The sequence below is a fragment of the Sapajus apella genome, unplaced genomic scaffold (genome assembly GCF_009761245.1).
Source record: "Sapajus apella isolate SASKATOON/1434 unplaced genomic scaffold, GSC_monkey_1.0 scaffold45, whole genome shotgun sequence".
In the NCBI taxonomy this organism is placed as follows: domain Eukaryota; kingdom Metazoa; phylum Chordata; class Mammalia; order Primates; family Cebidae; genus Sapajus; species Sapajus apella.
The window spans coordinates 10,747,743-10,773,446 of record NW_022436985.1 but is presented as its reverse complement, the minus strand read 5'-3'; the positions used below and the strand labels follow the sequence as shown (position 1 = coordinate 10,773,446).

Genomic DNA, 25,704 nt, shown 5'->3' with positions numbered 1-25,704 from the left:
AAAATTCCTGACTAGCAACTGGGCTTAATTTTCTAGTAAGATTAATGGTCTTGCGCTAAAGGATAGAACAGGTACCAAGGTCTTTAATCTCCCTTATATTCTCTCAAGACTCTAGTGAACTAGTTGCTAAGACAAGGGAAAACACTGGTATGTTGTTCTGAACCTGATTGAGTCTTTTATTATGTTATGACTCACCTATAGGTCAGATTTATTTCATTCAAGCCATGTAAAATAACTACACTGTGGTTTGTTTTGATTACCTGGTTCATGTTTCTAGTGATCTGTCAGGCCGTATATGCCCATCTGCTAAAGGTGGCCTTGGCATGAGCTTGTGCAGCAGAGAGGAGACCACAGCAGCAGTAAAGGGAAGAGGCTGCCTCATTCCATGTCCCCTCCAGGCTGAGGACCTGCTCAGGATTTCTGTAAGGAAACTGAAGATACCCGTAGTATATATACTATATAAAATTGGGCCATGTTTGGCACAAAAGGAGACTCTTCAGTTAAAAACGAATACATCTCTCAATCTCTTAGTCTCTTGTTACCCCACTTGTGAGACAGGGAAGGATTAAAACCAACACTGGGGCATGGTTGCCCACATAGCATCAGAGTCTTGACTGGTATATTTATTTAGTTGCCAACATCTAAAAAATTAGTACCTTCACATTGAAATCAGGATTCTATTTATTGTGTTAAAAAAGGGAAGAATTGGCAACATAGTACTTGCATTCTTACAGCGAAACCTCCATTAGGCAGGGTTCATGTGCTGTCTTGCCCCAGACCTCACTAGGCCCTTCACCTGCTTGACCCTGTCTTGGTCTTCTTTTTCTGTGAATTAAAGTGTTTCTCTATCCATACCTTTATACCTCATTTTGAGCAGACCCAGGATGTGAGAATCTAGACACTCAAAGGACCTATCTTTTCAGTAAGGTAATGTTGTCATGAAATATCCTTAAAAAAATGTTATTGATTTTTCAAACTTTTAAAAGGAATTAGGTGAAGTAGAATCAACTTTGCTTTTTTTGACCCTTGATCCAAACATAGAGATGTTTTTTCTGTAAGTCTTTAAATGTATGATTCAGGCATTCATTCATTTATATTTTAGTTAAAGAAAAGAAAATAGTAACAAGGTTAGCCTAATTAACTTTTTTCTTTTTAGATGGCTGTTCCCAAAACTGTGGAACATGGATTCTTATCCTCCTTGTCACCAAGTAGAATTAGTTTTCCTGTATGTGTTACGAGGAAATGGATAATTATCTTAGTCTGTTCATGCTGCCATAACAAAATACCTTAGACTGGGTAATTTATAAATAATAGACATTTGTTTCTTACAGTTCTAGAGACTGGGAAGTCTAAGATCAAGGTGCTAACAGATTCAGTGTCTGATCAAGGACTTGCTTTCTGTCTCCAAGGTGGTGCATCTTGCTGCATCCTCATGTGACAGAAGAGATGGAAAAGACTTCCTCCCTCAAACCCCTTACATAGGCACCTAATGAGGGCAGAGAGCCCTCGTGATCTAAGCACCTCCCAGTAGCCCTGTCTCTTAATACCATCAACTTGGGATTCAAGTTCCAACATAGGAACTTTGGAGAGACATACATTCAGACCACAGCAGCGGTTATTGATGCTCTTTTCAGCTGTAAAATATATGTTTGTTTGTTTTTTTTTCAAAGAAGTTTGAATTATAGCACGTAAATACTGGTGCTGTTTACAACACCGAGTCCAATAGCATATCCTTTATTTAATACCTTTTATTTTCAGTTACTTATTTTTATAGCCAGTAATAGGAAGCTTGTTTTAAACATTCATCAGCAAACAAAACTTTCTTTTGATTTTAGCAATATTAATCCTTTAGTTAGAAAATTCATGTTTTCTGCAGGGTACAGGAGGGTACTTATTTATAACTAGTGGGGGATAAGTATATAATAGAACATGTTCTTCATTGAATGCTAAAGACTCTTTGGATGTTGTTGGAAGAAAGGGAGATACACTTTAAGGTTTTTTTTTGTTTGTTTGTTTTTTTAAATAATTAGATGAGGCTTTTAGGCATTATATATAGGTAGTGGTTAAGAGGATGGATTTGGGATTAAGGAAGACTTGGGTTTGAATCTTGTTTTTACCTTCTTGTAGCTGCTATAAAACAGGCAAATTACTTAACCTGTACAAGCCTGAGTTTCTTTTCTGTAAAATAGCAATGATAGATACTTCCTCCTAAGGAGACTATCATGTTTAAGTAAGAAAATGTATGTGAAACTTCTATATCAGTGTCTGATATATAGTAAGTATATAATAGCTACTGTATGTGCATCATAATTATAGTAGTTATTTTAACATTGTCTAAATGTGTAAGTGTAGTAGATTCATCTCTTTACCTTGGCTTAGAATCTGAAATTGTGGAAATTTTAATAGTTTTGAATATTATGGCTTTAAGAAAATATGAGTGGGAAATAACGTTTCTAATGGACAGAGCTATGGAGTTAGTATGCATAAGTTCATTTTAGTTCATTTAAATGGGACAGTATTTCCTGAGCCCACAGGGCTGTTGTGAGAATTAAACAGGATATGTTTGCCTAACATGTAGTACACTGTGAAATCTACCACCTTTCCTTGACATGTTGTAACAGTAAAAGAAAATTTATGCTGTAGGAAAATAGTATATTATCCATCTCTCAGCCCTGGAACTCTTCACAGCGTAAGCTTTCTTGTTCCTTCTTCTTGTCTAATGAATGGCTTGACTTCAGGGGTATCTTGGAGGCATTCTCAACCCAACCCTGAAGGTTTATCAGCACTTTCCTGGTGGACAGCACCTCAGCCCCTGTCCTGGCTCCTTTCATCTTCATCCCCTAGAGCCAGAATCCCAGCCTTTACAAATTAAGGTGTTTCTCCCACATTAATTAATTCAGAATTTATTAGAAACATACAGCACACACAAAGGTCAAGTACATGATGGCTTTTTCGGAGCTGAAGAGACTGTGGCTGTTTACCATCATCTCAGAGGAGAAGGTGTAATCAAAGATTATACTATACAATTATTAAAAGTTACAAAATTTGTTACTATTCCTTTATCATTCCCTTTCCTCTTTCAGAGGACGTTTTCACAGAGATTCATGAAATAAAAGTTTTGTTTGGTTGATGACAGAAGTGAGAAACCTTAATAGAATGGAAGAAAAGAAAGACCAAGGCTTTTGTGTCATGGTAAGATGGTAAAACAATTAAAATAACGTCTGCATTTTATTGAGGACATACTCTGTGTGTACAGGCACTGTGTCTAAGCCGTTTCCATGCAGCGAGCTTAATAGTTGGAGAATCTTGCTCATAAACACCTACCCTGCACAGCCAGAATCACTATGAATAACTTGGACAAACATTTCCTGAGATTTTTTGAGAATTCTCATTTGCAAAGTCTGCCTTAAGTTGCTCCCATAAACTGCAATAGAATTGCTTTATGTATCCTGTAAGTGGCGAGTGATAGACTACAATGAGAAGTGGATTCTAGGGTGTTGGATTTACATTTGTGGCTAACCAAGATTACAGAGTCATGCATGTTATGGAATTTCGGGGGCATTGCTAAATGCACAGAGTGAAGGGCTTTGTTGGATGTGTTTTTAGCGGCAATAAATTTCACCCAGTCTTTTCTGCTGCTTTAAGTTTTCAGGTAGAGACTTGAGAGCAAAAAGGTCAGCTTACCCTTTGTATTTGGAACTCAGTTCCTGTAGAATTTCTTTGAAAACATGTGTTTCTAATATGTCAGAATTGGTTTAGCTTAAGCTAAAAAGAAAATTGTAGCCTGATTTGTTTAAAGGAACAAAAATGTCTTCATGCCAAAGTTTGGATGCACAGAGCATGATTTAAAGCTTAGTAGACTTTTGTGCTTTTTACTACTCAGATTTTTATTTCTCTATCAATGTGCTAGAAAAAAAGTAAACTTATAGGTAGAACTAGAATACTACCCATAAAAGTTTTATTTCTTGTATAGTTTATATGTAAAATTACACATTATGAGCTACTTTAATATTAACAAGTAACCTCAGTAAAATACTAAAGTGACTGTGTTGTGGGATAATTACAAAAATAAACTTAGGAAACTTAGGATCATTTGTTTTGAAATCCATAATACTGGAATTACTGAATTTTTCCCTCTAGAGTTTTAAAATTCCATTGCCAGTGGAGTTGAGGGGGGCGGTATGTGCATATGTGTATTGTATTTTTGTTCCTGAGGTTGGGCTGTAATGTAAGCATAAAAATTGCACCCCCCCCCCATGGATAAATTGCCTTTATGTCTTATCATACTAATGATATGCATTTACACATAATGCCTTGTGTTAGAATTAATTCTAAAGGAAATTGTTAATTAGATGAGATTTTTCAGACACTGCTTACTAGGCAGTGTTTAATAGGAACTCCCACTGGTGGCCTAACTATTTTGCTTGTGTGCTATCAGCTGCCTTAAATCCCATAGATTTTTCTATCAGCCTTGAAAGCAAAGGTTAAACTATTTTTATGTTTTCACATCCCTGGTTTTCCAGAGAGATGGGAGGTGTGGAGGCATTGCCCATTTCATAAAGCTGCGTGTTTTTAAACTATGCACATGGTGCTTTGCACGAGTCAAAACTGCCAAAGGGACAGATGTTGCCAATTTCAAATGTACAGGGGGAAGGCAAATATTGCTAAGCAACGGTGTACTTGAGAGAGCATTTTTAGGAGCAGAGCCAGGGGAGTTATGCCTGGGAGCACTCACTGCTTCTTATGGCTTAGTACAGGGGAAGAGATTCAAAGTTCTTTTCTGTAAGGGCCGCCATTACAGCCGCCAGCACACGAGACAGGGACCTAGTGGCACCGATTAGGGCTGGCAAGGAGATGTATGAAAACAGGAAAGCTTTTTTGCCATGTGGGAAGGCAGTAAGACATGTTCACGGAGGTGAGTGCCCCGCAGCGTACAGCTGCCGCACAGTAAGTATGCAGCAGCTGGAGGTTCAGGTGGGGAGGATGGAGGGTAGGGAAGTAAGTCAGAGGTGAGGCCACCTGAGAAAGCTGATGTGTCTTTTCTCTCTTCTCTCTTCTCTTCTTTTCTTTTGCCCTCTGAGTTAGGGGCTAACATGGAAGAAGAGAAGGATCAAAATGACCTCTGTGGTTTAGTGCATGACCTTATAAACAAGGTAAATAAGTTTTCCAGCCACAGGTATTCTGCCCCTCCCGTGACCCCTCCCTTCGTATAAACTTGATTGGTAATAGATAGGTGGCGTGGTGCGGCCTTTTTTTTTTTTTTTTAAAATTGGTTACCACTAGAGACTTGGAATACCTCTTGAGATTTGCATGGTTGGTAGTTTAGATTATGGATTCATTCTCTCCCTCCCTTTCCTTCTGTCCCTACTCCTCCCTTCTCTTCTGTCTCTCTCTATCCCTCCCTCTCTCCCTCTCCCCTGCTCCTTCCCTCTTCTCTTCCTCACTCCCTCTCCTCTCTCTTCCTTGCTTTCTTCTTCCTCTCTCTCTCCTCTCCTCTTTTCTTCTCCTTTTTCTCTCCCCTCTTTCCCTCTCCTCCCTCTTACTCCTCCCTCCCCTTCCCCTTCTCCCCCATTCCTCCTTTCCTTTGCTTTCTGTCTTCCCCCTACCCCCTATTTTATTCTACTGAAATAATGATGAGAGTGACAGTAGGAAAGTGTAATATTAGAGTTTTATATCTGGAGAAAATCACAGCATATTTTTGACAATATATTTGAAAGAAATTCAAAACATAAACATTAAATAAGCTATTCCTTATTACTCAGGATTTCTCCTTCCTTCCTTCCTCCCTTCCTTTTTCTTTTTCTTTTTTTTTTCTCTTTCCTTCCTTTCTTTTCAGATGGAGTCTCGCTCTGTTGCCCAGGCTGAAGTGCAGTGGTGGGAATCTCAGCCCACTGCAACTTCTGCCTCCTGGCTTCAAGCAATTCTCCTTCCTCGACCTCCTTGAGTAGCTGGGATTACAGGCATGCACCACCACGCCCGACTAATTTTTGTATTTTTAGTAGAGACGGGTTTTACCAGATTGGCCAGGCTGGTCTTGAACTCCTGACCTCATTCATGATCCACCTACCTCAGCCTCCCAAAGTGCTAGGATTACAGATGTGAGCCACCGTGCCTGGCCATTTCTTCATCCTTCAAACTCTGGACTTGAATTTCTGGATCACTTGGCAGATGTTTATGACTTTTTAAAAATCTTCCTGAAGTAAAGCTAAAAACTGAAAATATTGGCAGCTTAAAAGCCTAACTATATATGTATGTGTATGCATTTATGCATGTGTGTGCACACCATCCAAGATTGTATTTATTGTTTCTTATAAGAAGCTTAGAATGGAAGTCAAATTTAAAAGATGGTGGGAGCTCCTACCCAAGTTTTAATATACAGTGTTAATTTTCACAAGTGTAGAAAAATTTCAAAATAATGTTCCTTCAATACAGGCAGGTATACTAGAAAAATTTCAGTGTCTTTCCAGCTTTATGGTTCTCATTAGTTTATTCAGCATAGTTTGTGATCTGTCTATATCTTGTAGGGGTGTAAATTTATGTGATGAAAAACTAATAGGAGAGTATGATAGTATTTTCATTTTTTTTCCCCTCAGGAGACAGGAATTGTTAGCTATAGTGAGTCCGCTTAAGTCAACTCCAAGACTACTGAGAAACTGGCCAAAAAGCAATGAGAAAGGAAGAAGAACCCCAAATTATTAGTATAATTTTTTCTTTGATTGATTTGAATATAGGCCAGTCATACCTTTTTGGCTGTTTTTAGTAAGAACTGTGTTATAAAATGAATTGGAGGACCTGTTATCATAGAAGGCAGTAGTTTTCTGGTGACTTTTAAGTTCCCCACCATTTTTTTTTTTTTTTTTTTTAAATACAGGGTTCTAGGTAAGTGTAGGAAAAAACGGATTCTACAAGAAGCTTTTGGTAAATTATTTATTAAGGAAACAACTGTTGGACATTGAGATGGCTTTTAAAGATTTACCTAGAAGAGATAATAAAAAAGATAAAACGGATCTGCCCAGGGGCCTGTCTTCAGTCATTTCAGGTGCGTTTACGGTGATACTCATGCCTGTGCAGCCTGGTAGACAGCATTGCTGTGGCTGTGCAAATAACACTGCTCATTTTTATGGAGGATACTGCTCTATGCCAGCTAAAGAAATTCAAGTTGAAAGACCTTTAAATTTTTTTTTAATAATACATTTCCTTCCTCACCTCCAAGCTGTCAGCAGGATTATGATGCCAGGAAAGCAGTGCCGTGGCTCCGGGAGCATTCTCCCATGGGCTGTGTGCCAGGTGGATGAAGTAGTCAGGAGGGCCACAATGGGTTGATATATGACTGAGATATCATTTACTTGTACTGGTGTGACCCTCCCATTTTCTAAAGGCAGTTTCCAAAGGCAGTTGCTTTTGTTGTTACTATTAGAACAGTATTTTCTATGTGATTTCTTGCCTATTGCATAGATTCTGTATTCTGTATAGAAAAGTATGGAGGGAAAGGGAAGAAACAGGAAAGATAGTGGATGCAAGAATATTGGGGGTTGTGATGAATGTGATTGAGTTACATTGTGCCTCAAAACACTGAAAAGGTTGGAGTTTAGAGTCAAGAGCTCTTGATTAAAGTCCAAAGGGAACCTTTTAAACTTCCTGCGTGCGTGTGTGTGTGTTGGTGTGTGAAGTCAGAGGCAGACGACGAGAGAAATAAATTGAGATGGAGAGAAAATAATACGAATGCTTAAAAGGTTTTAAATTCAGAAGGTATTAAGAGTACATTTATTTTTTAAACAATTTTCTCCTTGGCACTTATTAAATACCTATTTAAAATAAATTCAAGAATAACTTTTATGAATCTACTCTGCCCTTTGTATTTATTTATTTTTTATTTTTATTTTTTTTGAGATAGAGTTTTGCTGTATTGCTCAGGCTGGAGTGCAGTGGCATGATGTCAGCTCACTGCAACCTCCGCCTCCTAGGTTCAGCGATTCTCCTGCCTCAGCCTCCCGAATAGCTGAAGATTACAGGCTTGTGCCACCATGCCCAGCTAATTTTTTGTATTTTTAGTAGAGATGGGGTTTCACCATGTTGGCCAGGCTGGTCACAAACTCCTGACCTCAAGTGATCCGCCTGCCCTCGGCCTTTCAAAGTGCTAGGATTACAGGCGTGAGCCACCGAGCCCAGATCCTTGTGTTTATTTAAAAAAAAAGAAATACTGGCGTTTGTCGAAGGAAGTCTTATTTCCAAGCTTTTGTATTAAATATATTTTCAGTTTCGCCAGTTCACTGAATCATTGTATCAGATGAGTCTTGCTGGAAGTCTGATGTAGTTTGTCTATAGTTTTAGACCAAATTTGTATACAAAGATAATGCAGAAAAAGATTATGTCTGTCTAAGATTCAGTGGGATTAGGAAGCCTTAAAAAAAAAAAAAAAAGACCGAATCTGTTTATTGATAGGTTATAGAAAAACAAAATAGTTCCTTAAATTTTGGCACTTTTTGATGGGCTCGAATAAATAATGTATAACTGTTCATAATGTTCTGATATTAAGTGAATTGTACATTCCCAGGATGATAGCCCTTTTTCTAGACCCTAGTAATTAACCTGATTGCTCGTTACTCAGAATTAAAGCCAAAAAAAGGGGGGCAGGTGGGGGATTTCCTTGTTCAGAATTAAGATGTAAAGGGCAAAGTCATCTTTATTTGCCTTCTCTCTTTTGTGTTTGTTATAGTGTCAGTAATCCCCAGGGTGTTTGGGGCTCAGATTGTTTCCTCAGAGTATATATGCCTCTGTCTAGCCTACCACTTCAATAATTTTCTTTCCTCACCCCCTCCCCCCGCCCCTGGGTTCTGGGTTTTTTTTTTTGTTTTTGAATAATCGATGCCAGGAGACAGAAAACCAACACCTACTCCAGAAGAGGCTGTTGAGATTAATGCTGGAATAAACCCAGGATAAAATCTTTATGTCCTTTCAGACAAAGCATGGATTAAATGGCTTATCTGACTCATATGACTTCAGTTTCTTTCAACCTCATCCAGAAACTGATACAAAGTTATTTTTTCTTCTTTTTTTTTCTGGTGCTTCTATAATCTTAGCTTATGTTCAGCTCTGAAAAAAATAAATATCCAGGCAGGCAGTCTATGCAGCATAGAATTAAACATGCTTCCTGAACATTGTTTGCATTTAAATTTGATAGAGAGCAGAAATACAGATTTATTTATCTATAAATCCTGTCATGGTTGACAAAGTAATTTAGTAGTGTTTTGACTCAGAGCAATTCGTTAATACGATTTGAGAGACAGAATGCGCGCGCGTGTGTGTGTGTGTGTATGTGTGTAGTGTGTAGGACTGGATGGAGAGTTGCAGGGCAGGAGCATGTGACAGGACACCACCAGGCTACAGTTTCACACCCTCCCTGCAGTGATAGGTTTTAACTGAAAGGCTACTCTTGCTTTGCAAATTGATGGTCCCACTGAAAAAAAAATAAAAAATTTCTCCAAAAACTGCTCTGAGGTTTTAGTGAGCACAATTGGCTGTGGAAGGGGAAATAGATCATATAGTTTAGGCCATTTAAAGGACTTGTCAGTTGATTATCGCTGGAATGGAACCAGTGTCTAGACTTGTTCTTTGTGATGCCTTTTTTTTTTTTTTTAAGCAGTGCCTTTTAGCCATTCTTACTTAATCATTCATGGCTGCTGTGCCCACAATGGGCTTCATGGGGCCTCATGTGATCTTTCATCAAAGGCACAGTGTTTTAAAATCTTAGACCATTGGGCATTCTGATTCCCTTTATTACATGGTGAATGGTAATGGTTCACAGTCAATAATTAGGAAGTTGGTGAATAACTGAGATTAGACATTTACTGTCAAACAGTGATAAGTTTTTTACATTCGTTTTTCATTCAGGTACTTTGTTGTTAAGTGAGTTTAAACCTATCCCAGCACACCCCACTTCTTTTAACTTTGGCACCGTTAGTTGACATATTGTCATAATATGTACTAAAAACATTTCTGCATATATAGTGTTTCATGCAACTATACAGAAGCAAACATACTAAAAATTATATATGATCTCAGGATATATAATGCTAGCAAAATCAGTAAAACCTGCACTGTAACTACTTCTCTCATATTATTTGCATATTCTTATCAAGTGAGTGTTTACAATTATATATGTAGACAACAGCTACTCATTGTTTTCATTTTTATTTAAACTGTGTCTCAAGAACTGGAATCCTTGGTTTCATAATTAAAAGAGGCCCTCTTTGTAGAGATCAAAACAAAATTTCCAGAATGTTTTAAGCTCAGTTAATACAGACTGAACCTTTACAAATTTTTTATGCTTTAGAAAAATATCTTTATGACACTAATTATGCAAATTACCTCACTAGTATAATCAAAATGACCAACTGGAAAGAAACAGTTTTTCTAATTATTCATATTGATCTTTAAAGAACTGCTTTTTTAAAATAATTCTTCCTATTAGGTTTTATAAGTTTCAGTGATGTTCTAGGATTTAGTGGCTATTTTTTTTTTTTTTTAGCTTGTTTTTGCTTTAGTTGTTGAAAGGTAAGAAGGTAATATAGTTCGCTTATAAAAGAGCAATTTACTTAAAGGTAAATTTTTAAAAATTTTATATATAAATATGTGTATATATATTCACATACATGTGTACACATATACACAAATATAAACATATTTGATACATATTATATATCTCTCCTATCTATAGGATATATTAGACTCTCATTTATTAAATTAACTGGGGTGCTAGCACATTTCTAACATGATCTTCCAGTGTTTATCCTGGAGTATTATTTCTTCATCTTCTATCTCAAGGAGGCATACATCCTTCCTTTATCCTACCCAAATTTTATATGATGTTACTGTCGTATCTGAAACTGCATTCTGAGAAATTTAAGTCCCCAAACTACATTTAGGCAACTACTCCTATAGGTGAAAATATCTGATTAGGTGGTGGTGATTGATGGATTATAGTCACAAGATAATCTTTTGTTAAAATTTGAAGACTTTTACATCTTAAAAATATCGCTGTTCTGTGAAGTTGTCCGGAGTTTTACCAATATGCGCCAGTATATATTGTTTCCCAGGAAAGAGATTGAGAATTCACCATAAAATAACTCTACAATTACTTTTCGGTTATCTTATGTGTCTGAATTTCGTTTGAGATGCCGTGAGATTGACTCTGTTCATTTCGTAAATATTAATTTTGTATCAGTGTGAGTCTAGAATTATGCTAAGGCCTTGTGAGGGATACAGAGATTAATGAACCCTAGTTCCTGTCTGTGGGAAGCCAGGCTGGAGGAGAAGACTAGAACACTAAAGGTTACAATCCAGACTTGAATGTGGTTGGAGAGTCAAGGTAGGGAAGACTTATAGAAGAGGGCAGCCAGTCATTGTGACATCCCTGTGATGCCCTACACCCTTTTTTCTGAGTTCCCCCAGTAGGAGTAGAATTCCTTGCTTGTTCCATAATAAATTTTTGTTGGTGGGAGATAACTGTAGGTGACCTAGAGATTCCTCATTATTTTTAAATGATCTTTTTAAATCCACCTAATTTCTCCTCTCTCTGAAAAATCTATTTAGAGAACTATAGAGATTTCTGCACTTGTCCTAATTTGTGTTAGCCTTCACATGTGGCAGGCAGTTTGACATTAAAAAGAGTCATTCAGGAAACGAGAGAGTAGTTTTTTTGCTATGTATTAGAGCTTATCACTTTTAAGGAACTATCCAAAACCGTTTCATTATTTAAAGATGTCTGGGATGAGATGAAGGGCGGCCGATAATTTTTAAGGGAGGATTTAACAGCTACAGTTGGTTTTGAAACTCAATGTAATAACACTTTATTTTTAGTAAAGCTGCTTGGAGCACCTTATTCCTTGTTTTGTAATCCATCATTCCTTCTTTCATATCAATCTTTAGCATGGCTGCTTTTTGTTTTTGTTTTCTTGTTTTAATTTGGACTGTAAGTCTGCTCATACATCTGTCCAGGGATTTTAAAAATGTTTATCCTAGAATTCTGGGTGTATAGATAGATGGTTGGTTGCCCATAGGGCATGATGCTTGTGAAAATAGAATTACTGTTGGTCCCTTTATACGTTTTCCAGCGATGTAGGCACACCCAGACAGTATGAGCATGTTCTTGGAACAGGCTTAGCTATTCATGTAATTTACTGTGTATCCATAGAACACAAATAACTTTATGTCAAACCATGTTCAGCCAGGCCTTTTGGTCTCCTCCTCTGATCTGTCTCTTAGAAATGATGATTATGGTGTCCTCATGTAAATGGATGTATTTATTTGTATGGAACTTGTTTTAACATGCGTTATCTTATTTCTTCCTCAAAACAACCCTGTAAGTTTTTGTTCATCTCAGGTATGTCTTCTCACTATTTACGTATGACTGATTAACAAAAGGGAGATCGAGAATTAAAAAAATGCTTCTCTTTCAATATCTTTCTAGTCTAGTTTGGGAAATGTGTTAATTTAGCAATTGAACACTGGGCCAGCCCTTCTGAGCAAGTCCTGTGGTAACTCGAGGTCTAGTAGGGAAGGCTGACTGGAAATGGGTTTTATTTTTTACAAAAATTTGATGTGGTCTGTGTTATGTAGGATGTGCCCAGATCACCAAGGTGTAAGCTGGGGACAGGTTAACATAGGTATATGTTTGGAGTAAGGTAAATTACATAGAGGAAGGCTAATCGAAAATTTAGCTGTACTTTGAGAAGAGGATTTCTATTTCTATTTCTTTTTTTGTTTTTGTACTAACCAGGCCCGACCCTGCTTAGCTTCCGAGATCTGACGAGATCAGGCGCGTTCAGGGTGGTATGGCCGTAGATCTATTTATATTTCAATCTAATATTTGTATTTTTATTTATGAATAGGCAATAAGTCAGAATTTAAAAGGTTATAAAAAGGATATACATTGAAAATCTTTTCCCCTATTCCTTCCCCCAGCTTCCATTCCCCAGCCTTCTTTTCTAGAAGTAATTGATGTTAGGAATTTCTTGTGTATTATTCCCAGTGACATTTTATGCATAATAATCAACTCATTTACATGTTTTCTTCTCATTGATACTTTTTTCATTTATAGAAATGCTGGCATGTAATGCATCTTGTATTTTTATTCTTCTTAACAGTATGTCTTGGATGTAACTCCAAATCAGTGCACAAGGCCGTCCTCATTCTTTGTGGTAGTTGCATAGCATTTATTTATTTGTAGGTGGTGGATACCATCGTTTCTTAGCCAGTTAGTTACCTGTAGATGGACATTTAGATTGTTTCCAGTATCTTGCTATCTGCAAACTAGGGTGAAGCGAATAACTTTGTACATACATATATATATATATATATATATATATATATATATCTATCTATATATATATAGAGAGAGAGAGAGAGAGAGAGAGAGAGAGAGAGAGAGTACATGTAGGAGACAGTGCTGGAGGTCAGAGTACTGTCTGTGTAATTAGAATTTGCTGGCTATTTTCACGTTAATGTCTGTAAAGGTTGTAGCATTTAACCCTCCTACCACAGGATTTGAGCACCTGCTTCCCCACATCTATCTCACAGATGTAGTATCGTTAATCCAGTCTGATATGTGAAAAGTAATTTCTCAGTAGTTCTAATGTTTCCAGGGAAAAACAATGCAAAACAATTATCTTTCTGTCTCTTGTAGAATGTTTATTTCCATGTAGTTTGTTAATTAAGATGTTGCTTTACAATTCAGACTACATTTTCTAAGTATCTAACGCCATAAGAGAAACTTACTTTCAAATCCTGAGTTCTGGGACTGAAAACGTACCAGCCAGTGTTTATGGGTTGCCTCTGTGTGTCGGGCACCCTGTCATGCAGTGAGGGTTTTGGCCCTAACTTCCACAGAATATGTAATCTAGAGGGAGTAAAGAGGATACAATAACAAAGTATGGACAGCTATGGAAGCATCTGCAAGAGAACCTGGACAGTTTTGGGAGTAAGGGAACATCAGGGGATGTTTTCCAAAAGATGTGTTTCATCTGCAACCTGAAGGCTCAGGAGTAATTATCCTGACACAGATGGAAGAGGGAAGAGAGCTCCAGATGGGGCAAAAGTATCACTTACCAGTTAGCGAGTTGAGGGTAGATGAGCAGCAAATAGATAGTAATGACTGGACAATAATCCAAAAGGTGGTGACACATTTGAAGAAAAATAGCTAGGACATTTATTTTGCTCTCTTAAAAATTAAACTTTGGATAGATAACCTATTGGGATTTTTTAAAAAGCTGTCACGCTGTTAAAGAATGCCTTGATAATGTTGATACCACCTGCTATTCCATATATCTGTGCCTTTTGATGGTTTTTAAAGTGTGATATTTTCCTGTTTGACTTTCATACCAAACCTGAGAAGTGGTTAGGTTCAGAAATACTATACCTTATCACAATGAGGAAATAGTCCCAAAGAGGATGAATCTTATCCAAGATTCAGCGCCAGTCTTCAGCAGACCCAGATCTGGAATCCAAGATCATCTCTTGGCTTCCCTCGTCAGCATGCTGCCTTTGTGCTCCCTGTATTTCCTGGTTAGTGATAACTAAGCCTTTTTCAGAATAGCATTTTATAAAAATGCTGCTTTGTTGAAACTTGAGAGATTTAAAACACAATATTGCAAGAGCCTCTCTGTCTCAGTGGCATGTTTCTTCAACCAGCTCTTTCTAGCTTATTAAAACAAACTGTGTCATACTTAGAAGACATTCACTCACATATTTTATTTTATCAGTGCATTTCCTTACAATTACACAATGTCATTCCAGGAGGAGTGAGAAATCAGGCCACGGCCGGCGTTGCTGCCTTTTCTGGTCTGAAGCACTGGTAGTAGGAAGAGGCAGTTAAATGTGAATACCAAAATGCTTCTTTGTAGAAACAAAGGAAAAACATAGCTCTTTAAAAAATGTTTTAGGTTATGCATAGGACAACTGGAATCACACACCCACCTAAAATGCTAATATATTTGTTTCTTGCAGCAATGTTGAGGTTTTTGGAAAACCGCTATAACAGTATTCTGAGCAGCTGCTTCAGAGCTTTGTGTGTCCTTGGATAGGCAACTTAATTTCTCTAGGATTCAGTTTCCTCATTTTATTTTTAAAATTATTTTGTTTTTAAATACCTCATCATGGACTCCAAAGGCATGTCTCCTCATTTTAAAAACTATTATAATACCTACCACAAAGGTTGATGTGAGTATTAAATAGAGTTTTATACAGAATTCCCTCAGGCATTTTAAAGTTTCTGTAATAGGGATATATCTTACAGTTGATGGGTACATTTAGTGTAGTCCCCCCACCTCCCATGCTAATAATGGTGTATCTTACAACTGATGGTATCAAACTGAGGTAATAATTACCTGTAAAAAGTTTGATGCAATGTGAAGCATAATATGCATTCAATAAGTAGCTGCTATCATTTAAAAAAATTTAAATATGGCTCCTGTGTTAAGGCCATATCCCAGGAGGAAAGTGTGGTCTCTACTGGGAGATTGTTCTACATACAGGAAGCCAGATGTGTGAGGAGGCTGTAGATGGGCCGAAGGGGAGAGCTCATATCCTCTAGGAACCTATTAATAGATATTGAGGGTGGGAGAAGGCAGTGGGCTTTGTGGTCATGTTAAAGTCGGTATCTATACCATTGAGAAAAGAGCTAGCCAGAGAAGGACCTAAAAACTAGATTTTCTTGATTCATGGAACTATCATAGAAATGTTTATTGTTGCTTTTTATCATTTCATGTTCTTTAAGGAAGTCTTACATTGAATGTCTTCAGCCTTATCTCAGCTGTGGTTTAGAGAGAGCTGGTCAGAACCAATTGTTTATTGTTTGGCCATGGTGTTAAAGGGAGAGCCTGGCTCCTTTTGGTAGGAGTAGCAGTATTTGGCTGGAGACTCTATTGGGAAGGTGAATTTTAGGAAAGGGGTTAGGAGCCAGGTGCAGTGTCACACACGTATGGTTCCAGCTACACTCTGAAGGCTGGGGTAGGAGAGTGGTTTGAGCCCAGGCCAGCCTGGGCACCATAGCAAGACCCCATCTCTAAAAAAGAAAAGAAGGGGATCAGGGGATTAGGATGTAATGGCTTGTTCAACTGCTCCTCCCCTTTTGGAAAACTTCCTTCCAGTGGCATGCCTGGACGTGCCAAGTTGCACTTTGTGAGAAAAAACAGCCTGTCCTTATAGCTCGTTCCGTGCAAACAGATCTGAAAGATCTGTCCTCTAGTTTAAGTGTCTCTAATTTGGATGGAGAGAAGAGTGAAGATGTGAATCTCAGGTAGATGGAACATAAAATGAGCTCATACTGTGCAAACTTTTTAGTAGCCTCTCTTTTAAGTATAGGTTTACAGCGTGTTTTGGATACACAAAAGTATTTAGGGATAAAGGGACTTGAACTCTCTAACTTAAACAGTTCAAAATGTATGTGGGTGGAAGAGAAAAATATAAAGCAAATATAAAGTGCTAACATTTGGGAAATCTGGGTAAAATGTATGTGGGAAATCCGCTTACTGGTTTTTACAGTTTTTCTGTAAGTATGAAATTATATTTAAAGAAAAAGTTAAAAATGTATATCCTGAACATCTTTCCATGCGCACACCTGTTTATGTTATTGAACCTGCATAACATACCATTGTATGGATGCACTGTAAAGGTAGCTAGGCTCCTGCTGTTTGACATTTGCTCATTTCCAATTACTTGCCGGTGGACACAGTGCTTTGTGGAGATCCCTAAATATGATATGCCCTCATATGTTTGGAATGAAATCCCTGTTCCCCTTTGAAACACCTTCACTCCCATAATGGACTTGCCAGGAAAATTAACAGTATATTAACCAACTAATGCTTGAATCTAAGACCTTATTTAGAATTTTAAGTGGGTTAAGTGGTGACTACTTATTAGTATCTGGATAAAGTAAATGTTGCTAATCTAAAATAAGCTGTCAGAATTTCATCAGTCTTGGTTCATCCCACATAACAAAACTCTTTTGAAAAAATGAGTATTTTGGTGACATGAAACGTCTTGGCAAAGTGTCAACTGCTTGAGTAATTATGAAGATCAGAAAAAAGCAGTCTCTTGAAAGGGTGTGGCTTTTTGAACTCGTTGTGTTGGAAGCAACGGACAAATCTCTTTTGCCTTCATTTCAAATGTGCTGCACTATTTTTATTGGTTGCCAAATATTTTGATTGGATTTCTAGTCTCATTCCAGCAACACGTAGGATGAGGGGAAAATATTTTCCAGACTCAGCATAGTCATGTGCTTGTTCTATTGATTCACCTTCAAATTTTAATTGTTGTTTTTTCTAATGATGTGTGTAAAAAATTGAAACCATAGAACACAATTACATTTTACCCTCAGGTAAAAACAGCATTTATTTCTGTATCTTACATTTGGGCTAAAATAGAGCATAAATGTTTGGTCCAGTTTTTAGGTGTTTCTTAATGGTTTTGAAAACAAAAAGCAGTCCTGGTTGTTTGCGTGCATAATGCCTAGAGGTGAGTCCAGTGGTTCCCACCAGATGTAAGGGATACCCTTGATTCTCTTTGGTTATACCTGACTTCCTGGCCCTACCTTGATAATAACAAACTGCCAACATTTTATTAAGACTCTTTCCAGGAAATGTACATGTTTTAAAAACAGACTGCATCTGAATTTTTTGTTAATTTTTAAATTTTATTTTAAAATTTTTATCTATTTTGAGACTGGGTTATGAGACTGGCTAATTTCCGTATTTTTGGTAGAGATGGGGTTTCACCATGTTGCCCAGGCTGGTCCCAGATTCCTGAGCTCAGGCAGTCTGGCTGCCTTGGCCTCCCAAAGTGCTGGGATTATAGGTGTGAGCCACCATGCCCGGCCTGCGTCTGAATTTTGACATATCCAATAGATTCAATTACAGGATGGTGTGAATGTTCATATGCTTTATTCTTTCCTTTTCCTTCTTCCATAGAGTGAATTGGAATGAGGGAAATGGTAGATTAATAAGCCCTAGATTGCAAATTAGCAACCAATGCTATATTAAATTAAACTTAAGTTAGAACCAAGAACAGGATAGAATCCCTTGCCAACTGTTCTCTAGCTGCAAGGTAGATATTGTATTAAACGGACCAAGAACAGCAGAGCTTTATGCATAGCAGTGGCAATAATGGGAAAGTCATATGTTGTATAGTACTTGCTGTACTGTGCCCACAGTGCCTGGCTCATGAATTGACACAGAGCAAGTTGCTGTTCCATTGAAAACCTTATGTCTCTAGTTCAGAAAAGGTATTGATTTTAATTTAACTTTGCCCACTTTCTTTGCTCTTAAAAATATGTAGACTGTAAAATACCACTCCCTAGACACTGTCTGGTGGTGATACCAGCAGCAGCAATAATCATTATTTGTTTAGCCTAGGTGGTAAGGAAGAGGTAGAAATAGTGGATCTTTCCACTATTTAAGATAACTAATCTCTCCTCCCCTTACAGTCTTTCTCTGGGAAAATTTTGTGTGCATGTGTGTATGTATGCATGTATGCATAAGGTGAAATGCTGACTTTAGAGATATTTTTAACTTTAAAATGAATTTTGGCAGGCTAGAATGTTTATAAATAATAGGCTATCCTTGATTGGATTTAGGACCCCTTACTTTGGAGCAGTAACGTGTTCAGATGATTATCGTCTTTGTCTTCATTTAATGTGGCCAGTAGGTTAGCTGTTACTATGAGGTAGCTGACTGCGAAACCTATTCTAATCTCATTTTGTACATCTGTTATTCCCTAGGTTTACTAATATACTAATTTTCCTTAATAGAGAAATTTTCCATTAGAAACTTCTGACCTGAGGGTCAACAGTTAGTCTGCCATTGTCTCCATCATTACTATGTTTCCTGACAAGATTAAGTTAGATTCATCTCTCTGGTCTTATTTCATCCAAATGTAAAGTTGTTATGTATATGCAGCCAGAGTGATCTTGGCTCACTGCAACCTCCACCTCCCTGGCTCAAGCGATCCTCTTGAGTAGCTGAGGTCACAGACGTGTACCCCTTGCATGGCTAATTTTTGTATTGCTTTTGGTAGAAATGGGGTTTCACCATGTTGCCCAAGCTTCAAATGTAAAGTTCTTAATACTTAGCTAGTAGAAGGTAAGCCTTCAGATGAGTATTGCTGCATTAATACCGTCATCTACCAATACCATCACTCTCAACTCTTGTTTACTAACTTTTTGTTTTTTGCTTTTCACTTTCAGCAGACCTACTCCAATGAAGTCCATTGTGTAGAAGAGATTCTAAAGGTGAGTTCACTGCTGCTCTTTCTCATTTGAAGCAATACTTAAGTAGGCAGGGGTATATCCATTTACTTTCACTTTGAAGAACAGTTGCCATTGGCTGGGCGTGGTGCCTCATGCCTACAATCTTAGCACTTCCGGAGGCCGAGGCTGGCAGATTGCTTGAGCTCAGGAGTCGCGACCAGCCTGGGCAACATGGCAAAACCCCATATCTACTAAAAAAATAAAAATTAGCCAGACATGGTGGCGCGTGCCTGTAGTCTCAATTATTTGGGAGGCTGATTCAGGAGTATCACTTGAACCCAGGAGATGGAGGTTGCAGTGAGCCGAGATCATGCCACTGCACTCCAGCCTGGGCAACAGAGTGAGACTGTTTCCAAAAAAAAAAAATAATAAAAAATAAATAAATAAAAAATAAAGAACAGTTGCCATTCCCAGCCCCCTTTAACCACTTCTCCCCCATTCCCATCTCCAAAGGCTAAAGTAAACCAGAATAGTAACAGAAGTCTTGGAATGTAATTGAATTATCTGCCAGATTTTATTAATTACATTGACGTATACAAACTACAAGGCATTTGGACCAGATTTTTATGACATGTCTCATAAGTTTTTCTGGTTGTCCATAAAGACCCAAGAGAGTTGCTCACTTCCCAGAGACGATACACCCTGTATTGATGTGGTGTGGGAGGCACCAGTGGTTAAACGGTGCTTGATTTATACCTCTTTGCATTCTGTAGGTGATATCTAATACCTGTGGTCTTGTACATATGGCCTCTTCTTCAGTGACACCATAAAATTTTAAATAAAAAGAAAAATAGTGGGAAGTAAATGGTCATCTTTAGACTTACCTTGAATGGTTACTTTTTGCTCTTGTTTATTGAAACTATACCATGGACATTTGTGCTTCCACAAATATATCATTGAATACATTATCCACTTGTTCAGTTTTTCTTGTACAAGGATGACAAATTCCTTCTAGAATTTAATTCCAGGGGAACAGTGTTAATTTTCCTCATGAACTGGCATTCTTTCTTTTTATCAGAGGAGAATTATATATAAAATATCATGTCTTCCATTTTGCCGTTAATTTCCAGGAAATGCAGAGTTTAATTTTAATGCACAGGTACAATAATTGTAAAAACTGAGGGTTTCATGTATTGTTTCTCCCTCTTCTGTGGCTTTTAATTTGCTTCTAGGTCAATTTTAATGATATTCTTGTCTTTTACTATAGAGCTTCTGACATTTTTTTTTTTTTTTAATTAGTAGGAGAGATGTAATGACTGTTATTTGAATCTCTACTGCTCATTTTTTCTCAAAATATATGTTTGCCCAATTTTATTTTTTAACTTTTCATTTTAAAGTTTTACGAGATAATGGTGCCAAAACCACTAATTAAATATGTTGGTTATCTCCTCACTTGTGAAATTTTTGACAGTAATAGTATCTAACCAGTTGTTTGGAAAACAGTTTTATTGTTTTTGTTTTATAGTCTTTTGTCCGCTGTTATGTAGTTAGGGTTTTCTGAGAAGGAAATAACCTCTAGAGAAACATACTTTTTCTTTTTTTTTTTTTTTGAGACAGAGTCTTGTTCTGTCACCTAGGCTGGAGTGCAGTGGCGTGATCTCAGCTCACTGTAACCTTCGCCTCCCAGGTTCAAGCAATTCTTGAGCCTCAGCCACCCAGCCTGGTGGCAGGGATTACAGGCATACCACCACAACCTGCTAATTTTTGTATTTTTAGTAGAGATGGGGTTTCACCATGTTGGCCAGGCTGGTCTCAAACGCCTGACCTCAAGTGATATACCCTCAAGTGATCCGTCTGCCCCGGCCTCTCAGAGTGCTGGGATAACAGGCTTGAGCCACTGTGCCCGGCTGAGAAACATACTTTGAACTGCAAACAGTGAGGAATTTTTGTCAACCAGCATGTAAGGTTAAATAAGTTACCTTGATTATATTTTTGTATTGGCCTTTTCCTCTTCTATTTCTGAATTTTTTTGGTATGGCAAGTTGTAAACACAAGAAGGCACTTAATTATAAACTATGGCCTTAGTATTTTTTTTTTTAATTAAAAAAAAAAACAAAATTACTTTTTCATTTAAAAAAATATTTCACTATGGTTTGTAGGCCTTAGTATTTCCTCTGAAATTGTGCATGATTTGTTCTATCATTATTTCAGAAGTAAATGCAACAGTGCAGATTTGTTGTCTTCTGCATGTGTCAGATGCTTCTCTTAGGTTTTGGTGTGTGTTAGTATAAGACATGTCATATCCTTTATTTAGGAATGATGGTATTACAGTGTCAGACAAGCATTTTTAATTTAATGAACCCATCCATCCTCCTTCCCTTCTCACCCAACATGTTGTTAGTGAATTCTTGCTTACCTGGAAATGCTTGAGAGTGAGTGGTCAGTGCATAAATCATGCACATTTATGATTTGGAAATCATAACTTGGGAAAGCAAACGCAACGATGTCCGGGACTGAATAGGTCATAGGCCTTTCATATTGGAGAAAGTCCCTTCTCTTCTGTCTGTGATCTCAGTTAAGTTATATGTCCCCACCGGGCTTTGGTTTCTGCATTGGTAGAATGAAGGCCCTGGGCTGGTGGATGATCTCTAGGGTGCATTCCAGCTCTCACTCTTGACGCTGATCCAGATACTACTTTCCATTGCCTCCTGGTTCCCGTTCTCATCTTGTACCAGCAATTTATTAAGCTTGCCAGGAATCTAAACACAAATCTTTCTGATGGGTGACAGAGACAGTAAATAGTTTCCTAACAGAGAAAATCAATCATAGAAGATAACGTTTGGTTCTCTGGGGGTAGTATTTAAGGGGGAAGTGTTGTAATGAAGGGGAAGCGGTGGCCAGTAACTGCAGCAGGCTAATGGAGTAAGAAGATAGCAGACCAACACTGTTAGTTGTCAAGCAGTGGTCATGCACTAGGGTCCAGAAAGGGCAACGTGCCCTTGGTGGGTGCATGGAGACACCTCAGATTTTCTACTTACAGGGAGGCCTGGCCTGCACAGCATCTTGGGGGATTAATGCAGGCATTACCTCAGTGCAGCATTTCCATGATGCCAGTACAATGTGTGGTAACACTATTTGTATGCTCATTCGTTTATTCAACAAATACTTGTTAATCCTCCACAGCACTGGGATGTCGTAGTGAATAAAACAGAGTGCTTGCTCTCATGGAGATCATAGTGGGGAAGAGAAATATACAATATAGTGCTGAGTGTTGATGGGTGCTATGAATAGTACAACAGGCCAGTAAACAAAGGGCTAGGCAGAGGGAGGAATTGGTGGAAAAGCCTCGAGGTGGTATCAAGTTTTTGTATTGGAGGAACAATTAGAACTAGACAGTGTCTCCAAAGCAAAATGAGCAAGGAGAAGAAGACAGTAGCTGTTGGGCCTGGAGGGCCAGGACTGAGGTAGGTCCCAGTGATTTGTCTCTGTTCACATGACAAGTCATTGTTAAGGTAGGAAGTGAAATCATGGCCTTGAGAGTCTTTCTGAGAAGGCTCTTCTCCTTAGTAATGGCCCCAATTTTCTTAAGTCCCTCTAGTAAGCTAGGCATGTAGGGAAGTATATAAATGCTCAGACTACCAGGGAACCACTTAGGGTTTGAAAGAATTTATGTACTTTCCAACTGCCTAATTTAATAGCTGGGACAGCCTTAGGCATTGAGAGTACAATGGATGTTTAGGAATAATTGGTGACCAAAAGTCATAGATACCAATGAGATTCCAAATAAATTACTGAGAAAAATAAGGGTGATGTTTCCGTACACTTCCTCAATTAATTATTACATGTTTTTGTATTGTAACATTATAATGGCTCTGTGTCTTAAAGTATTATCAAATAAATAAGACAGCCGGAAGCTCTCTTTGGTGCAGTATTGATATTATTTTAAAACTGGACTTTTAATTAAAAGTTGTAATGCTTTAACAACAAAAAAATAGAAAAAAAAGTTGTAATGTTTTTAATTTATTAAGTGCCTTCTGTACACTGTTCATTCAAGTACTGTACATAAAGTGCCCTTATGATATTTTGAAAATAAGTGGTCCTAGTTTACCTCTTAGCATTGAGGCTTCAGATGACTTACCTAGCCTGAAAAGGCTGGTAAGGTTTGGAGTTAGGATTGCAATCTAGGTCTCAGCTTCACAGCCATTATTCTTTCTGGTATATTTTAGGACAGATATCCTGTTGTGTCCTGGACAAAGCAGATGCCCGGTCAGTAAACAAGGGCATGATTTCACTTTTAACAAAAATTACTCAAGAAAACCAGCATCGGTTACATTACTTGTAACTGTGCGAAGTTGCTGCTGTCTCTCCTGAGGCTGTGGTAACTCATGGAGCTGCAAGGGGAAAGACAAGGGGAGATGTGCACAGAGGTTGGATGTGGAAGTACTTGCTAGAACGCCATCTCCAGCTGTTGCAAGGGTCAAATGGCATTCTGTGGGGATAGACAGGTTGGCCAGGATTTTGAAAAGAGTGAGGTGTTAGAATGCATCATGTGTTGTATAGGCGGGGTAATATAGCATGCTGTCGGGTCGCAGATTGCTGGTAGAATTGTGTGTTGATCATTTTGTTGTTGTTGAGACGGAGTCCTGCTCTGTCACCCAGGCTGGAGTACAGTGGTGTGATCCCAGCAAACGGCAACCCCCGCCTCCCAGGTTCAAGCCATTCTCCTGCCTTAGCCACCTGAGTAGCTGGGATTATAGGCATGAGCCACTGCACTCGGCTCATTTTTGTATTTTTTTTTCTTCTTCTTCTTTTTTTTTTTTTTTTTAGTAGAGATGGGATTTCGCCCTGTTGGCCAGGCTGGTCTCAAACTCCTGACCTCAGGGATTCACCCACCTTGGCCTCCCAAAGCTGGAGATTGCAGGTGTGAGCCACCACGCCTGGCCACACATCGAGTATAAGCCAGTTTGCTGGGCAGATCTGACACTTGTGGGACCCACCTTCAGCTTTCTGGGGTACCTTGACCCAGTCATTTTGGAACTCAGTTTTTTTCAGTCTGTAAGATATTGGGATTGTAGTTAATGATCTCCAATGCCATTTTGGCCTTTTAAAAAAAACACATGTATGTGTGTGTATATTTGCAATTTGACACATCTTTTTTCTGACATACTTGTTTTCTACAAGTATTTTTAGCAAAGTAGAATTTGTGAATGTGTTTAGAATAATTCAAGATACATACATCAATTGTAAGTTTTAGAAATCTTTCCTTCAGCCAAGAAAATAGTAAAATTTAAGCTTCTCTTAATGGAAAAGAAAGGTAATTTTAAGTTCCTCTCCTTCAGAAAAGTTCTTACATGCTAATAGTGTGTATCTGGGAAGGGTCAAATCCATTAAAACTCTCCCAAGTGGAACAAGTGACCTGAATTACTTGTTTGCTTAAGTCAAACAGGAAAGTTCTTCTTCCTTTGAACTGAAATAATTCCAGGAAATGCAATAAAGAAGCTGAGGGAGAAAGAATGCACAGAGGAGAGACTGCTGTTCCAGCCTAGCCTGTTACCTACAGTCTTCACAGCTCCACAAGCTCTGGCAGTTCCTGTTACATACAGTTTATGTGCTTGATAATATTCAGGGTGTTAAATTCATCCCCTTTCTACACCTTGATTGTCTTTTGCAAATGGACTTTTTTTTAGTTTTGTATGTTGGAGAGCTTCAACTTTTCAACGTAGCCCACTGAAGTTTTTTTTAAAGTACATGAAATAACTTCTAAGATTGTACTTTCCATTTACCATCAATCCATTCTACATCAAATTCAAAATGTTAAGTAGCAGTGAGTCTTCTAATTATAATTTGCTTTTTCTTCCCTTTCCAAATCTCTTTCCAGGAAATGACCCATTCATGGCCTCCTCCTTTGACAGCAATACATACGCCTAGTACAGCTGAGCCATCCAAGTTTCCTTTCCCCACAAAGGTAATTCCTTAAAAGTATGGCAGGCACTGCATCCATCTTAGTGGAAAGCTTAAGGCATTGCTGTGAGGCAGATTGATAAAGTATTATTGTTCAAATCTTTGGAAAAGAGGTTAAAATTATGATTAATTTACTTTCTACAGTGTTTCACAATGCTTTCAAACACTTTATTCTCCAACTTAAGAACATCTTGGATTGGGCCGGGCGCGGTGGCTCACGCCTATAATCCCAGCACTTTGGGAGGCCGAGGCGGGTGGATCACGAGGTCAAGAGATCGAGACCATCCTGGTCAACATGGTGAAACCCCGTCTCTACTAAAAATACAAAAAACTAGCTGGGCATGGTGGGGCGTGCCTGTAATCCCAGCTACTCGGGAGGCTGAGGCAGGAGAATTGCCTGAACCCAGGAGGCGGAGGTTGCGATGAGCCGAGATCGCGCCATTGCACTCCAGCCTGGGTAAGGGGGAGCGAAACTCCGTCTCAAAAAAAAAAAAAAAAAAAAA

At 38.2% G+C, this 25,704-nt stretch overlaps 1 protein-coding gene across 4 annotated transcripts in view; it reads left to right on the top strand.

Annotated features, from left to right (window-relative positions):
- Window positions 1-25,704, top strand: part of AFF1 (AF4/FMR2 family member 1) — a 188,872-nt gene that overhangs the window by 110,457 nt on the left and 52,711 nt on the right. For 3 of the 4 annotated variants that reach the window (XM_032239680.1, XM_032239684.1, XM_032239682.1), the window contains 2 exons: window positions 19,238-19,282; window positions 25,119-25,205. In XM_032239680.1, the coding sequence (XP_032095571.1) occupies window positions 19,238-19,282; window positions 25,119-25,205 (132 nt within the window). The remainder of the gene's footprint in view (window positions 1-19,237; window positions 19,283-25,118; window positions 25,206-25,704) is intronic. The other variant, XM_032239681.1, reaches the window with a different exon arrangement.